We start from the raw sequence: 17,462 nt of genomic DNA, 5'->3' as shown, positions 1-17,462 counted from the left end.
GGTAGGATGGATGAAGGACTTCCCAGATGGATTTCTTGGTCCGATAGATAGACCTCCTTCCACCATTTCCTCTTCACTCTTTCGCCGCATCTCCTCGTTTTTTCTCTTCATCTCGACCATCTCTCTCTGCAGTGACATCAAGAACGTCATCTCCTCAGCATCAGACATCTTCTCATTCACCGTGTTTCTAGTCGACACCATCTACTTCCTTCTTCACACTTATTTTCTTGGCCCCATGGTGAGCGCCAATTGTTCTCGAACGGGGTTGGAACCAAGAGAACGATTCAGACTACTCCTTTGATTGGTCGGTACTTCGCTCCTCCTTCTCGGATGAACTCTCTCACTCGCTCCTCCATTCCTCTTCACTAGCTTTGGATTCGAATGGTACCTGCAAAAGGTACTTCGACGCTTAAGTCAAATTTCAGCACTCGACACTCTGTATTTAGGATTATATGATTGCGTACCTGACCCCTTGGGATCTATGCTAAATTATACAATTATTATGGGCCCATTAGGGTTAATGGGTCTAATAAAAGGAGATTAATAAACACTGGGTCATTAATCAAACTCGTTGTTGGTCAAATCGGTCGATTTTAACCGGGTGTCGAGTCAAGGTCTCGGTTGTGCGAACCCTATAAACCCTATATATATATATATATATATATATATATATATATATATATATATATGTGAGTGTGTGTGTGTGTGTGTTTATATATGCATGTATTCGTCGGGAGTGCTTGGGACCTCGGTTCAAGCATCTAAGTATAATCAACTCGGTTTTGGGCGAGTATAGGCCGAAAGGCGGGTTATGAGCTCGGCCTAGACACTAGTGGTTAGCTCAAAAAAGATAATTAAAAAAAGGGAACATTTATTTTGGTTATAATACAAATGTTAATTAAATACAAATAAAATATGTTGGAAATAATGTGATTAGCACTCGAGAATAAAGGTGCACATGCGTAAAATGTTTTGTTGTTGTTAAACACCCGAGAATAAAGGTGCACGTAAGCAGTATGTTTTTCTGTTATGATTTTATGCTTCTTGTTGAGATTATATACTCCCTGTTGAAATCTTGCTCTGTTGAGATTGGAGAAAACCGTTGAAGGGATATCTATAAAAAAGGCTTGAGACCCCGAGTAAAGGTATGTTGTTTCTGAATACTTGAGATTGAAACTGATTTGATACTTTGAATCCTCTCACTGACTTGAACATCGGAGTGTGATCAATAGGTAGAGCCCTCTTTGTCCCAGTGTGGCATCTCGAAGCACCAAGTGGAGACGAGTCAAAGCGGAGCTCACCACCAAGATCTGACCCAGGTCAGCTGACGAGAACATTTGGTGCCCACCATGGGGCCCGATAAAACATTATCCCATCCACATTTGCGACTGAGCCTTCCGACGTGATGAGAAACACAAAGGAAGGCCCGCTGGGATCCGAAGGAAGCGATGCCCCTGCCTTACAGCAACTCATGGAGGTGAACGAAGAATATCAAAAAGTGCAAGAGAAAATCAAAGAGGAAGCCAAGCGTAGTAGGAATGACTACAAACAGAAGCCCGAGCTGAGCAAGAGCTCCTTTAAGATCGTTTGATGGCAGAAATTGAGGCCTCCTGGATAGCTATGGAGGAACACGCACAAACTAATGAGGAGTTGTGCAAAACCAATGAGGAATTGTGGAAGTGCCTGCACCGACATGATCGACGTTCCACCAAGGAACGTTCTCCAAACTTGTCAATGAGAGATGACCCCAAGCCATTTTCGTAGCAAATCATGGTTGAGCCTGTGCCACCTCATTATCTCCCACCTAAAACCGCCCTTTTCTCTAGCGTAGAAGATCCTGAAAGTCATCTCGCGGCATTCATGGCTCAAATGATCATCTCTGGAGGATCGGATGCCATCCGATGTAAGATACTCATGGGTACTTTTACAGGAACAACCCTACAATGGTTTAGTGGAATTCTGGATCGCTCCTTCAGAGTCAATGAAACCTCCGTCGAGAAGAGAATGGACTCAAGGTACATCCCATATATAGCCAAGAGGGATGAACCCAAGACAAAGACCAGGGAAGGGTCAGCAACCAAGCCCAAATTCCGAGTATCCTATAAAGAACTCTTGAGCATGCATGGGGTAGCGGATAAGCTAAAGTTTCCCCAGAAGATAGATTGGTTCTTGGGATCGCAAAGAGATGCTTGGCGTGAATTCCACCGAGCATTTAGGCAGAACGTCGAACGATGCATAGCCTTAGGTTTCCAACTGGCTACCTTGGTCAAAGAGAGATTCTTGAAAGAGTATCTTGAAGCTAACCAGGAAGAACCCAAGGGAGAGGTTGTTATCAAGGACCAAACACATGAGACACCAATCCACGGGGATTTGAACACCATTGCGAGAGGATTTTTCGGAGGAGGAAGTTCGGCCTCTAAACGTAAATGATACACACGAGCAGTGATGTCCCTGGATACAAGGAGACCTGATCATCCTCCGGAGCCCACTGTCTGTTTCCCAAGTTTTAATTTCCAAAATGTGTTTCCTCACGAGGATGATCTGGTGGTGATATGCGTTCTCACCGCAGGGCGAAAGGTACACTGAACTTTGGTTGACCAGCGAAGCTCGATTGATGTGATGTTCTGAGTAACGTTCACCAACTTGCAGCTATCCCCTGATCAGTTGAGGCCATATGACGGTTGATTAGTCGATTTCATGGGAAATCAAGTAGAAGTTCAAGGGTACGTTGAACTAAGGACAACCTTTTTTGATGATAGCGCGACCAGGACAGTTACCATCAGGTACATCGTCGTTAACGCATCTTCTACCTACAACTTACTTTTGGGACAACCTTCTTTGAACAGGTTAGGTGCGGTAGCCTCAACCGCCCATATGAAGATGAAGTTGCCTTCTTCTGAAAGAGGGGTGATCACCATAAAGGTCGATCAGAAGACGGAACGAAAATGTTATGAGAGTAGTTTGAAGAATCGAAGGGGAACTTACGCAATCACCATCTAGGCAGGAGAGCCAGGATGGATTGCGGAGGCAGATGTTATCAATGAGAGACGACCTGAACCTGCTGGAGAAGTTCAGGACAGAGAGATATAAAAGGGAAGAAGTTCAAGCTCGACACCTCATTGTGCACGAAGCTAGAAGATAAGATAGCCAATGTGATATCGAAGAACATGAATGCTTTCGCATGGTCATTCGCAGACATGCTTGGGATAGACCCAGATTTTCTATACCATCGGCTCACCATGGATGAAAAGGCCAAACCCGTGATTCAGAGGCAAAGAAAATTCAATGAAGATAAGCGCCTCATCATCCGAGAAGAGACTCATAAGCTCTTGGATGTTGGCCACGTGAAGGAGATCCAATACCCTGACTGGTTGGCAAATTGTGTTGGTTAAGAAGGCTAGCGGGAAATGGAGAATGGGTGTCGACTTCACTGATTTGAATAAGGCTTGTCCCAAGGATTCTTACCCACTTCCGAGCATAGACTCCTTGGTTGACAATGCCTCAGGTTGTCGGTTATTAAGTTTCCTATACGCGTTCTCAGGGTATAATCAAATTCGTATGCACCCGAAGGACGAGAGTAAGACGACCTTTATGGTCGAGGTTTCCAGTTACTGCTACAAGGTCATGCCCTTTGGCCTGAAAATGCTGACACAACTTATCAAAGGCTGATAGATCGGATCCTTGCCCCAATGCTTGGGCAAAATGTTAAAGCATATGTAGACGACATGGTTGTCACGTCAGAGAGGAAAGATCACCATATTGCTGACCTGGAAGAACTATTTGCAACAATAGCGAAGTATAATCTAAAACTTAATCCAGATAAGTGTGTGTTCAGGGTGGAAGCAGGGAAGTTTCTTGGCTTCCTGTTGACTGAAAGGGGCATAGAGGAAAACCCTGACAAATGTGCGACAATCATTGGGATGAGAAGTCTGACTGATGTGATGGAAGTACAGCAGCTAACTGGGCGCATCGCCGCCCTCTTTCGTTTCTTGTCGACTAGTGGAGATAAGGGGTACCCCTACTTTCAATGTCTTAAGAAGAACAACCATTTTGAATGGACTAGTGAATGCGAAGAAGCTTTCACCATGTTGAAGGAGTACTTGGCCAGTCCCCTTGTTCTTGGTAAGTCAGTCCCAGGAATCCCTATTCGTCTTTATTTTGCGATTACAGATCGGCGATCAGCTCGATCATTCTACAAGATCAGGATAAGGTCCAGAAGCCAGTCTATTTTTGGAGTAAGGTACTACAAGGACCAGAAACTCGGTATCAAGCTATCGAGAAGGTCGCCTTAGCTGTCGTGTTCATAGCTCGGTGACTTCGCCATTATTTCCAAAGCTTCACTATGATCATGATGACCGATCTGCCCATTTGCAAGGTCCTCCAGAAGCCCAATATAGTAGGGCAAATGGTCTGTTGGGCAGTGGATTTATCTGAGTTCAACATACGGTATGAACCACGACGGCCGATTAAGGGTCAAGTATACGCCGACTTCATGATAGAACTTTCGTTCGAGGACTCCCAATTCAATCTCAATGACCTCCAGTGGGTTCTTTCGGTAGATGGATCTTCCAACCAACAAGGGAGTGGAGTTGGGGTCATTTTAGAAGGACCAAGAGGGCTCTTAATCGAACAAGCCCTTAGGTTTGCGTTCAAAGCAAGCAACAATCAAGTCGAGTACGAGGCCTTGATAACAGGGATGTTGCTAGCCAAAGAGTTGGGAGCTCAGAGCTTGCTGGTGAAAAGTGACTCATTGCTCATCACCGGGCAAGTCAGAGGCGAGTACCAGACCAAGGACCCGCAACTAGCTTCATACCTCAGGTACGTAAGGATCTTGAGAGCAGCTTTCTCCATATTTGACCTTGTTCATGTTCGTAGAGAACAGAACTCCCAAGCAGACCTATTGTCTAAGCTAGCTAGCTCGGGGAAGGGAGGTCGGCAAATGTCAGTGATCCAGGAGACATTAAAGTCACCCAGAACAACTGTAGAAGGATATTCAAGGTCGACCACTTGGAGGTCTTAGGGATCAGCTTAGGAAAGGGAAGAAGGCATCGGTCGATGATTCAAGAAACCTTGAAAGTCCCAAGAATAACCATCCATGAGTTATTCGAGGATGAATTTCTTGAAGTTTTGCAGGAAAACAACACAAAACTTGGGTAACAACCCTACAAGCGTTACCTCGCTGATAGATTACTTCCTGTTGAACCTAGGAAGGCCAAGATTGTTAAGAGGAATGCATGTCAGTATACCCTGATAGACGGGAACCTTTTTCGTCACGGTTATACCCATCTGATCCTCACATGCGTAAGCAAATATCAGTGCGCTCGCATGATGGTCAAGCTTCATGAAGGCATTTGCGGCAGTCACATAGGAAGACGAGCTCTCTCGTTGAAAGTCTTTCGAGCAGGGTATTATTGGTTGACCATGGAGGAGGATTGTGTGAGATATGTCCAACGTTGTGAGCAATGCCAGAAGCATGCTGATTGGTGCCATGCACCAGCCGAGGATCTGCGATCAATTTATAGCCCATGGCCTTTCCATACATGGGGATAGACATTTTAGGCCCTTTCCCTTTGGAAATACGACAGATGAAGTACCTCATTGTGGCCGTTGAATACTTCACCAAGTGGATTGAAGTTGAGCCGATTGCAGAAATAACTGCTCATAAGGTCCAACATTTTGTGTGGAAGAACATTGTGTGCCGCTTTGAGGTTCTAAGACACATAGTGTCTGACAACGGAACTCAGTTCGCTAGTCAACAGTTGGGTAAGTTGGGCTTGGAGCTCGGGATAAAGCAGGTGTTCGCCTCGATAGAACACCCCCAGACAAATGGTTAGGCTGAGTTAGCTAAAGAATTCCTACTAAAGGGGTTGAAGAGGAGGTTAAAAAAGGCAAAGGAAACTTGGTCAGAAGAAATTCCCATAATTCTATGGTCCTATCACACCACCCCGCAATCGACAACCAAAAAGATACCTTTCAGTTTGGTATATGGGTCAGATGTCATGATACTAGTGGAGATACAAGAGAATTCTCCCAATTTCAAAGCTTTGTTGTTGAATAATCTAATGAAGGAAGAAAGGTAAACCTAGATTTGTTGAACAAGGTGTGTGATCATTCCCATATCAACTCAAAGGCTTTAAAGAGAAGGGTGAAGTTAAAGCACAAGACCAAGACAAAACCTCGAAAGTTCAAGATTGTCGACTTATTGATGTGAAACGCCCACCCCTACCAGCTGGAGAACAAGTTATCTCCAAATTGAATTGGCCTGTTTTGCGTAGTTAAGGTGCTCTGGAATGGAGCGTATAAGCTGGAAACCTTGGAAGGAGGAGCCATCCCATGAACATGGAACGTGGAAAATCTCAATTTTTACTTAGTTAAGACATTTAGTTTTCGATGCTTTTCTTTTGAACAATATCTTGTTTAAGGTGATGCTCTTTCTCCCTTAAAGGGGTATTTTAACGAGGTTACCTAGTAATAAATTTGTTCTCAGAAGATGATGCATGAAGTAAATTAGTTTTGATTTAATAGCGTTGATTTAGTACATGGTAAGTCAACCTAGCTTGGCGTAAGTATGTCTACCCGAGCGTAGCCGTCCTGTGAGATTAATTTGTTTATTGATTTATTTGACTCAGTACATGGTAAGACGACCTAGCTCGGGGTAAGTATGACTACCCAAGCATAGGCGCCCTACGAGTTGAATTAATGTAGAGGAATTATTTGGTATGGTAAGATGACCTAACTCGACGTAAATACGACTATCCGAGCATAGGCGCCCTACGAGTTGAATTGATAGGAATGTATTGTTTGATTTTATGCATGATAAGATGACCTAACTCGGCGTAAGTACGACTACCCGAGCATAGGCGCCCTGCAATACGAATTTATTTGTTGAGTCAGTTGATCTGGCACATGGTAAGACGTCCTAGCCCGAAATGAATAGAGTTAGCTGAGCATAGACGCTATGTGGAGGTAAGGTTATTGGGATTCATACATGGTAAGTGACCTATCTCGAGGTAAGTATGACTACCCAAGCATAGGTGTCCTGTGAGATGAATGTATTTGATGGGTGATCTAGCTCAGAATGATTAGAGTCGTTTGAGCATAGGCGCTTAAGGGTAGACGTTTGGTCAAGGTAAATAAGTTATTACTTTCACGCTTAAGTTAGCAGAATTTCGTTATAAGAATCATGTTAAGATAAAGAGAATGAGTTAAGCATTGAGGCATACATTTGTAAAGGTCCCAAAATCAGTACACATAGAAAAGATCATAAGCGAAGAATAAATGTAAAAGAATTTTTCAAATTGTCAAAGTATCAAGAGAATTTAGCATGTGCATAAATATTACAGACCATAGAAAAGTTTAATTTAGTCCTCCCTTAATTGACCATCAACCATCGTTTTACTCGAGCCGAGTTCTGAAAAGTACAAGGTAGGATGGACTATTGTTGCTTGTTCTAAAGTTGCCTCGAATCCTATGAGGTGGGATTGATCAGCGTATTGTTTGAAAGATTCGATGGCCTTGGTGAGGGTCTCCCCTTGGCAACTTACCTCCTTCTCCAACCCCTCGATTTGGAACATGAGTTTGCTCCTTTCTTCGGTTAGGCTCACTGCCTCTTAAGCCTTCTCTGCCAATAGACGTTTGGTTTCTTTGTGCAGATTTGCAAGGCGTTCGATCTCGATCCAGAGGTGTTCTACCTCCCTCTGAAGCTCCACGACCCTTTGATCTTCGACAGATTTTTGGTCTCATGTCTTAGCAATAACTAAGCAACCCATGGCAAAGACCTGACCGATTTGCTTCTTAGCGTCACGAAGCAAATGATCTTCGTCGTGGGCCATCATGAGCCTATTTTTTCCTCGTTGGGCAGGAAGGTAGTTTCAGCATAGGTTGGGACGTCGAAGTTTGGATCCCACAGGCTTTTTCCCCTAGAGCTCTCAGTTTCGCATTCTTGAATGACAATGATGTCTTGGTGCGAAGCTCGACCATCTGAGTGAGAATCCTCGGTAGGGGTAGTGGTCACTTTCCTTTTCCTCTTGAAAACGAGCCCGAAGGTGGTCTCCTCATCTTTATCGGTTGGGGTTTTAGTGACCAAAGTTGGAGCCTTCCACTTCTGCGTCAAAGATTCCTTGGGTCGACTAGCATCCGCCCTCATCTTCTTAGCCAGCTCGGCTAGCTTCGCCTTGCTATTGTTAGACAACATTCTCTGTGCAAAGAAAGCAAATAAATGGTTAATGACAGTAATAGAGTTATCTTTAGAAAGGGTAGGAGATGAGGAGTACCAATATAGGTTTTCAAGGCACCAAGGAGGTACTCTTTGGTTGAAAGGTAGGAGGTGTCAAAGACAATCTTCAGGCTCATCAAGAACTCGTAGATCCCTTGGTCTTTTGGTGAAAAGTCTTTTAAACGTCGAGTACTCCGAAATCTGGGTTCAGGGGTCCAAAATAAGGGAAATCCGTCCAGTAAGGTCATATCTCCTGTGGAAGCTTGGATTATAAGGAATTTGCATTTAAAATTTTTGTATGATGACTGGAGAGGGTGAGGAAATCTCTTCCAGGGGCACCGTTTAAAGAAACCCATAACTAACGGCTCGTGTGCTTAGCCTCGAAGAAATAAATAAAAACTTCCACAATTGGCGAGATGTCGAGTTATGAACACAAAATAATAAAAGCTTGGATAAATGTCCAGCTATTTGGATGTAGCTAGGCAGGAGCTACATTGAGCTCGGTTAACAGTTCTTTTACAAAAATGGACAGGGGAAGGCGAAGAAGAACCCTTTTGAAAAAGGTGGAATAAATAGCAAAATAGACCATCAGGGTCCAAAGACTCGTAATAGCAAACGGGTTCACCCTCCCTACACTCTACGTTTTTGACAAACCTCTCGTATTTTTTACTCATGATGCATCCTTTTTCTCTTAACTCTCTAATACGTGAATGGGTTTGTAATAAGAAACTTCTTTCAAAAGCTCTTTTTTAGCCCATGGATACATAGAACCATAATCCATTGTAGATATAGCTAGAACACAAGCATAAACACAAACAAAATACAAGCACATTTCAGGTTAGGCAGAGTAAGGGAATTGAAATGAAATTTCAATTCAGGCAATGCAATCGGCAAGATGAATAAACAGTTCACAATAGAGATTAGTGGAGAAAAAATACCTAGTGTGGTAGTGATGGGAGATAGTTTGACGGTGAGAAGAAGTGTAAAAAAAGGTTTTTGGAGTAAGAGAGGTTCTGAGAATAGAAGGTTGCATAACAGTAAGGGATGAGGAAATGGGTTTTTAATTATTTGAAAGAGGAAGATGAAGCGACAGTGCTTTCTCGTCGTTGATACACGTGGACGCTTCAGATTTAGTGTGGTGAGATGTCTCATCAGGAAATGCTTCAGTAACCGCGTCTCATCTACTCTCTGCGAAAGTGTCACATCGGTTGCCAACGTTGGAAAGACTTTTTGCCTAGACAAGCTCCGCTCGAGCCTGGGGGGGCTTGTGTATTGGTCGGGAATGCTCGGGACCTCGGTCCAAGCATCTAAGTATGGTCAACTCGATTTTGGGCGAGTATAGGCCCAAAAGGTGGGTCATGAGCTCGACCCAGACACTAGCGGTCAGCTCGAAAAACATAATTAAAATAGAGGAAAAAATTATTTTGGTTATAATACATATGTTAATTAAATACAAATAAAAGGTGATGAAAATAATGTGATTAGCACCCGAGAATAAAGGTGCACATGCGTAGAATGTTTTGTTATTGTTAAGCACCCAAGAATAAAGGTACACGTAAGCAGTATGTTTTTATGTTATGATTTTATGCTTTTTGTTGAGATTATATTCTCCCTATTGAAATCTCGCTCTGTTGAGATTGGAGAAAACCGTTGAAGGGATATTTATAAAAGGAGCTTGAGACCCTAAGTAAAGGTATTCTATTTTTTAATACTTGAGACTGAAATTGATTTGATATTTTTGAATACTCTCACTTACTTGATCGTTAGAGTGTGATCAACAGGTAGAGTCTCATTTGTCCTAGTAGAGCGACATCTCAAAACACCAAGTGGAGACGAACCAAAGTGGAGTTCATAACCAAGCTCCATCCTAGATCAGCCAACGAGAAGAATATATATATATATATATAAAACTATCATTAATGGTATATGATTAAATAATAGTGTAATTAAACTATTACAATATATTTTAAATTAGTTATTATAAATGTAATAAATTTGTTTTACATATAACTTATAATTAAACAATAGTATAAAGTTATTTTTTGGTAAAATGCTTCTTGAATTCGATTCCAATACCTCTCGGAATTCCATTCCAATTCCTCTGGGAATTCAATTCTTATTCTTTCTCACATGTTTAGTTTCTTTTCTCTCCCACAGTTTTTCAGTAAACAATATTTCAGTTTCTCACTCATTCTTTTCTTTTCTTCCCCTCTAATTCTAAGGTATGCACCTAACTCATTAGTTATTGCTACTTGCTAGAGTTGAAAAACCTTTTTTTTTTTTCTTTTATACCATTCTCAGTAGTTTAATTTTGTTAAAACAGTAAATGCAACATTAGTTGGGAGCATAATGTCAACTAAAATTTCGTCATTTTTGTGACAAATTCAATAGCATCGTACTATTATAATTGTTATACATTGTATCTTTATCTGTGCGTTTTGCATGTTTATGTGAGAAACACGATGATCAATTGTACTACATTGCCCACCAAGTTGAAAAAAAAAAATTAACTTCTCTTCTTTTTCAATTACTTTCGACAAATTCTTCTTCATATTATAAAGCAAATTATTATATACTATTTTAAATATTAAAAAATTTATTGATATTGAAATTAATTTTATTCTTGATAAATGGTTTTTAAATTTATATTTAATTACTTATTAAAATTGTGACATTTTATTAATTTATTTTTTTAGAAAAAAAATTATTTGAGGCATTTTAAATTTTTAGTATTTTTTATTTATATATGTTATTATTAAAAAATTAATATAAATTAAATATTTTGTTAATTTTAATTTATACTTCAAAAGAAGAATTTTAAAAAGTACGAAAGTGTAAAAGAAGACAAATAGGTGTTTGGAGAATTTGTCTTACTTTGATGGTTTCTTTTCTTGGTTTTTTTTTCTGTCTCCCATTTGACTATCATGATGAATTTTATTCATTATTATCCTTTAGTCCATTTACTTGCTTAATATTAACTATCTCTTTTGATTCCCTTTACTTTTCAAAGAGATTGATTATCATTGACATGGTATTGAAAGTTTCACCTTTAAATAGTTAGAAGCTCAACTCAACTTTAGCTCATAAAGGAAATAAATTATTAACACGTGTAGATCCAAAACTTTGTGATGTTAGCCCTTCAAGAAAATTCCTAAACCAATTCAAAACTTTTAAGAACTTATTAAAATAAAGTATTAATATATCTTAAATCTTTTTTCCTTAATCATGTTATTACAACTTTTGGCTCTCAATAACATGAACTATCTTTAAAGATGTTTGGTGTGGAAGAAAATTATTCATATTAAGAAATATTAATTTTTGTGAATCACGCATTCTAGAAATTGTGATTTTGTATATAAGGAGGATTTGTTTTAAGTTATGATTTTATATTTTGGTTTGTAAAGGAATATTATAATAGGAAAATCATTTCTGGACATGTGTTTAAAATATGTTTGGTTAGTTTTTTATATTCCTAAGAATATTTTTTTAAATTCTAAATTCATTAAAATAGAAAATGAAAGTTATAATAGGGGTTGGAAAATATATTCATTTATTCCAATGAGAATATAGCTTGCCCACTCTTAGTGTGGGAATAAAATATGTACAATTAGGGAGATCTAACTTTCCTAAGAATAAAACATATTCAATAATGTTTTTTTATAATTTTTTAATGCGAAAATACAAAAAATAAATATTCCGTGAAATAAACGTATGGTTAGGTATAACCAAAAAAAAATGGTAAAAAGAATATTATTAAAATATTCACATAATTTTTCATGAACTCAAATAGTAATTTGTTATTTAAAAATATATTATCACAATAAATTATTTAATAAAATTAATATATCTCTTTTTTCAACAAGTTTTTTATTTTAACTCGGAAAATGTTCATTTTCAAAATCCTTTTCAAAAGTTTGTCCTCTAGAAATATTATTTTTTTTAAAAAGTAAATCAAATATAAGAAACATACCTTCTAAGCACATTTTAGAAATCTAGAAAAAGGGTACCAAACGCATCCTAACATTCTTGAGTCCTATCAAATAAATTGAGTTTGAGATCTAATGAGTTCATACTCAAATTAAAATCGCAATAAAAAAGGTGAAGAAGAAAACATTGAAGAAACTAGATTGAAAATGTTATGCGAAAGGATTAACATCGTATACCTAATTCTTGGAAATTGGGCCTCGTGTCTTTAAATTGAGCCCACGGATTTTGACTTTTAATTTTAATATTTTGATGACGAAAACTCTTTTTTTCTTCGAACACGGTATGTGTATGTTGAATGCACTTACGTATGAACGCATGCATCTCACGAGTAAGAAATTTCAATTTGGTCTCTCCTATGGTCTCTTTACTAATATATTAAAAAATATATATTTTAAATTTAATTATTCTTTTAATCTCTGTTAAGGGTGCAAAGTCAATTTAGTTCCAAGATTTTTAAAAAGTTTAATATGATACCAAATTTTTTTAGACAATTAAATATGGTTATTTATCTTAAATTATTTTCATTAAAACAAATTTACTTTATGTCACTTCACATCAAATTAAAGTGTTGTTATTATATTGAATTTTTTTTAAAAGTTGAAAGTGAAATTGATTTTTTAAAAATTTTAAAGATGGAATTAAAAAAATTAAATATATATTTTAAAATACATAAAATAATGGTATTTCAAAGATATATTAACGTCAAACATCTAACTAAAAATTCAGATTATACTTTTAATTTAGGTGGGTCTTTATGTAAAAGATAATAAAAATATATATAAAAAAATGAAAATTAGGTTTTCTTTATAAAATTAAATTATATATAAACTAATTTATAAAGATTTCTCGTATCAAATTTTTAAATTTTATTTTTAATTTATTTATACCTTAATTTTAAACCATTTTCATCCCTATGTTGAAGCACTTACTTTCACCTTCCTTCATGTATGAAGAAAAAAAATTATTCTTCGTTTAATACATGCAAATTTTCATTTGAAGCTTTTAAAATAGTAATCTAAACCTAATTTCAATTTACACACTAAATATTAAAATTAAAAAATATAATTAAATCAAAATGTCAAATGAACCATTTTTTTTTCAAAACTCTATATTTAATGTCTGAAAAACACTTTATATTAAAATGTATTACAGCATACAAGCATCTCAAGAAAAAACAATTGTTTGGATCAAGCATTGTATTGAGTGGAAAATGAAGAGAAATATAGTAAAAAATAAGGTTATTTAGATTAAGAAAAAGAGAGTGAAAAATAACAGAAATAAAAAGAAAATAAATAATTTGATTGATATAATAGATAAAAAATAATAATTAATAAATTTGTAAGATTATTATTTATATGTTTAAAATAAATTTAGAATAAATAATGATAAGTTATTACCACTATTCACATTTGGTTAAAGTCATCGCAAACTTAAGCTGGAAAATAACTATAAATTATCTTATATTATCAATACATATAAAAATATAGAAAAAAATATTTTTATTAAATAAATTTGAAATTAAATTAAATTATTATTGTTTATTTTATTATTATTAGTATTTTATAAATACTATTATTTTATATTTTAATATTTTTATTCTTATAATTATTGTTTATGATTTTGTTATTATTTTATGAATTTATTTTGATTATTATTATAATTACTAATTTTTTTATTATTATTATATTCTGTAATTATTATTTAAAATATTATTATTATTATTATATTATATTGCATTATATTATTATATATGATTATGTTATATTTCTTATATGATATATTATGTTACATGTTATAAGTTAAATTCTTAACCACTTCTTGTACACTTTGACTTTCTTCGAAACTTTTGGTCAAAAGACGAGAGGGCTCAACTGCATCCCCTCGCACTTTTTTGTTTGTACTTTTTCACAAACCATTCCAAATAAACTTTCATCTTTGTTCAAATAAAAAATATTCATCCAAAAACAAATATATATCTTAATTTCTTTTCATGATCTCAAACTCTTACAATAATTTATAAAAGATTATTTTATTTATTTATCTCTCTCTATAAAATGCAAAATTGAAAAATCATCTATAATATATATATATGACAATCTCCCTTATATATTCAATTTTTCTTTTTTATTCAATTTTCACTGTAACATACATATAAAAATGAATAATTTTGGATGAGTCGAAATTGAAAAAAAAAATAGAATGCAGAGAGTGATTAAAAGTGAAGGTTATTTTATTTTAAATGTGAGATTTGGTCTGAAAATGTGTGAGAGTATACTCTCTTTGTTGTCTTAAAATAAGGGGAACTAAGAAAAAAATGGGAAGTCATATAAAAGTTGTACATTAATATTAATTTAAAAAATAAAAAATAATTTTATTTTTTAAGTAATTCATATAAAATGACAAAATACTGTATTGTATTAATAAAATAAAATGAAATAATTGAATAAGGATAGAATCGAAAAAGAATTTGTGTGCACCAAAAACGGGTTACGATGGAAATTTTTTTTATATATTTATAAATAATATATATTTATAGGAAAGAGATTAAAAAAATTAAAACCTATGATAAATGGTCTCGGTGTAATTCTATTTAATTTCACGAGTCAAATGACAAAATTATGTTTTACTTCGTTATATATTATGCCAATGAACTATTTTGATATGGTTTAAAGGAAATATATATATATATATATATATAAATTATATAAATAAATTTAATTTCCAAATTTTTAGGAAGTGATTTTATTTATAAATTTTAATTTATATATATATATATGTTCTAATAAAATAATTTTTTTAAGAAAATTATAATTATTATTTAAAGATAATCCGTTTCAATCGATTATATAAATCTAGAATATAATCGGATAAAGACTAACCTATTTCAATTTAGACTACTATTTTTTTACTTTAATTTAATCTATTTTACAAACTATTTAGAATGTTCTATCAAATTAGACTTATTTTCTCATATCAAAATATTTTATATAAATTATTTGAATAATAATTGTTCTAATTGTGTTCTCAACGTGGATGGAGTAAAGGAGAGAATATATTTTCCCAAAAATCACAATCAATGATGATGAAAATCATTGACCACGATATATGTATCTTTCCAAAAAATCATGCTCAAACCATATCATTCTTGCTATAATCTTTACTAATTATTACTTGTTGAAATTTTATATACGAGAGTTTTATAAATAAAATAATGTATTACAAGTTCTTAATCTTCTTAAATTGCAAAAAATATCATGGTAAAACCTAAATTAATAATAATTAGCGTACTAAATCTTAAAAAACAGATATATTAAAAAAACTAAAACAAAATAACAATGAATAAAATGAAAAATAAATAAATATTACAAAAAAATAACTTTATTAAAAAAATATGCAATATATTATAAGAATTGAAATAAGAGAATATTTAAGTAGAAGAAAGGAAGAACTCTTGGTGTTCGGGAATCATTCTCCTAAAGTTCATGAATTCTATAAATTGTGATTTTTTTTAGAGTAACTAAATATGATCTGAGTTTCTATAATGTTTGTGAATTTTATTTATGTTTTTTTTTAATTAAAGAATAGTTTGATTTCTTTAAATCTTAATTATAGATCATGTTTAATATTTTTATAAGAGCAATGCCATATTTTTATATTAAAATATTTTTAAATTTAGAAAATTTAGATTCTCGCGTGAAATAATTTTGTAGAAAATGTAACTTTTTAAAGTTTTCAAAAATATGATGTATTGATAAGATTGTTATTAAAAGAGTAAGTATTTTCAACTTTAGAGTATAAGTGAAAATCTTCATTTATATACAACACATTTATGAGAAATTATATCTAATAATTTATTTTAATTGAATAGCATTTGCCATTTAATTTTTGTTGTTGGGTTCTTAACAATAACAAAAGAAGAAACACAATAACGAGATTGATGAGAACACTTATACTAATATCAGATAGTTTATACACAAAGTTTACTCACAATACAATAATAGAATGTGTTTGTTCTAAGTCCACAAAACCTTTATATATAGACCATATATTAAAGAGTAATATAAAATAATCCAAAAACAAAAAATCAAGAAGAATGTTAAAACAAACACGATCCAGACAATTTGACTTGTCTTAACATTAATGGACAATTCTTAGTAGATTGTGTTTTTCTCCTTCACATGAGACGGTCTAACCAAACCATTTGACTAAACTCGTCAACATATGATTTATTCACAACAACAAAAATCAGTATTATGTACAGATTTTTACCCACTGATCTGAATCCGTAGATAAATTCAACATTACCTACTGACATTACCTACAAACAACATTACCTACAAATATTATCCACATATATGAATCTGTAGGTAAATTCAGCATTACTTACTAACTATTACCCACGGATCTCTATTGTCTACCAACTATTACCCACAAATCTCTATTACTTACCAACTATCATCCATGAATCTTTATTACCTACCAACTATTACTCACGTATCGCTATTACCTACCAACTATTATCATAATAATTATATACAAAATATTAAAAATATTATTATAAAATCATAACTAATATTCGTAAATAATAATAATAATCATAACTAATAGGTATACATATTATTAATATTATAAATTTAATAATATTATTAGTATTATATTAATAACATGAATAATATTAATATTAATAATATTAATATCATTTAATAATATTAATAAAATTTAATAATATTAATAATATTAATGTTCTCACCGGTTGACCTCGAGTTGACTGGATGGGCAAGCTCCGCTTCTAGTCTGTCTCCTCTTGGTGCATTGGAACAATGCTCCGTTGAGACAGAGAGAACTCTACCTGTAAACAACCTACCTTTACCGGGGGTCTCAAGCCCTTTTATAGTTATTCCTCTAGTAGCTTTTACTCACGAGAATATAATGTCTACTGAAAGCAAAAAATAATTACAGAAAATCACCTACTTACGGGCACCACTTATATTCAGGTGCTAACAACAGAAAACATTATGTTTAAAATGTGCACCATGTGCTCCTCTTTTATTCTCAACAACTATTAATTAATATGTAACTAACATGTATTAATTAATATATATAACTAACTTGCATATTATCAAAAGAGATAAAATATCTCTTTATCTTCAGAATAATATGATAACAGATTTAAACAGTAACAAATGATATCTTTCATCTTCATAAGAATATCACAACAACAGATAAAATATTTCTTTATCTTTTATCTTAATTACCTTTT

The 17,462-nt window shown here is 34.3% G+C and overlaps 1 protein-coding gene across 1 annotated transcript; it reads left to right on the top strand.

Annotated features, from left to right (window-relative positions):
* The first annotated feature begins 4,405 nt into the window (after positions 1–4,405).
* On the top strand, positions 4,406–5,020 carry LOC137838420 (uncharacterized). Its single transcript, XM_068647666.1, has one exon. It carries the CDS (start codon positions 4,406–4,408, stop codon positions 5,018–5,020), a length of 615 nt encoding a protein of 204 aa, XP_068503767.1.
* The last annotated feature ends 12,442 nt before the right edge of the window (positions 5,021–17,462 follow it).

Source organism: Phaseolus vulgaris, chromosome 4, assembly GCF_000499845.2.
Source record: "Phaseolus vulgaris cultivar G19833 chromosome 4, P. vulgaris v2.0, whole genome shotgun sequence".
Classification (NCBI taxonomy): Eukaryota; Viridiplantae; Streptophyta; class Magnoliopsida; order Fabales; family Fabaceae; genus Phaseolus; species Phaseolus vulgaris.
Note: the sequence above shows the minus strand (reverse complement) of the source record. Positions and strands in the feature narration are given on the sequence as shown.

Bases quoted from the DNA above. Each gene is read 5' to 3' on its own strand.
- LOC137838420 (XM_068647666.1), top strand. From the start codon at position 4,406: ATGGTCTGTTGGGCAGTGGATTTATCTGAGTTCAACATACGGTATGAA.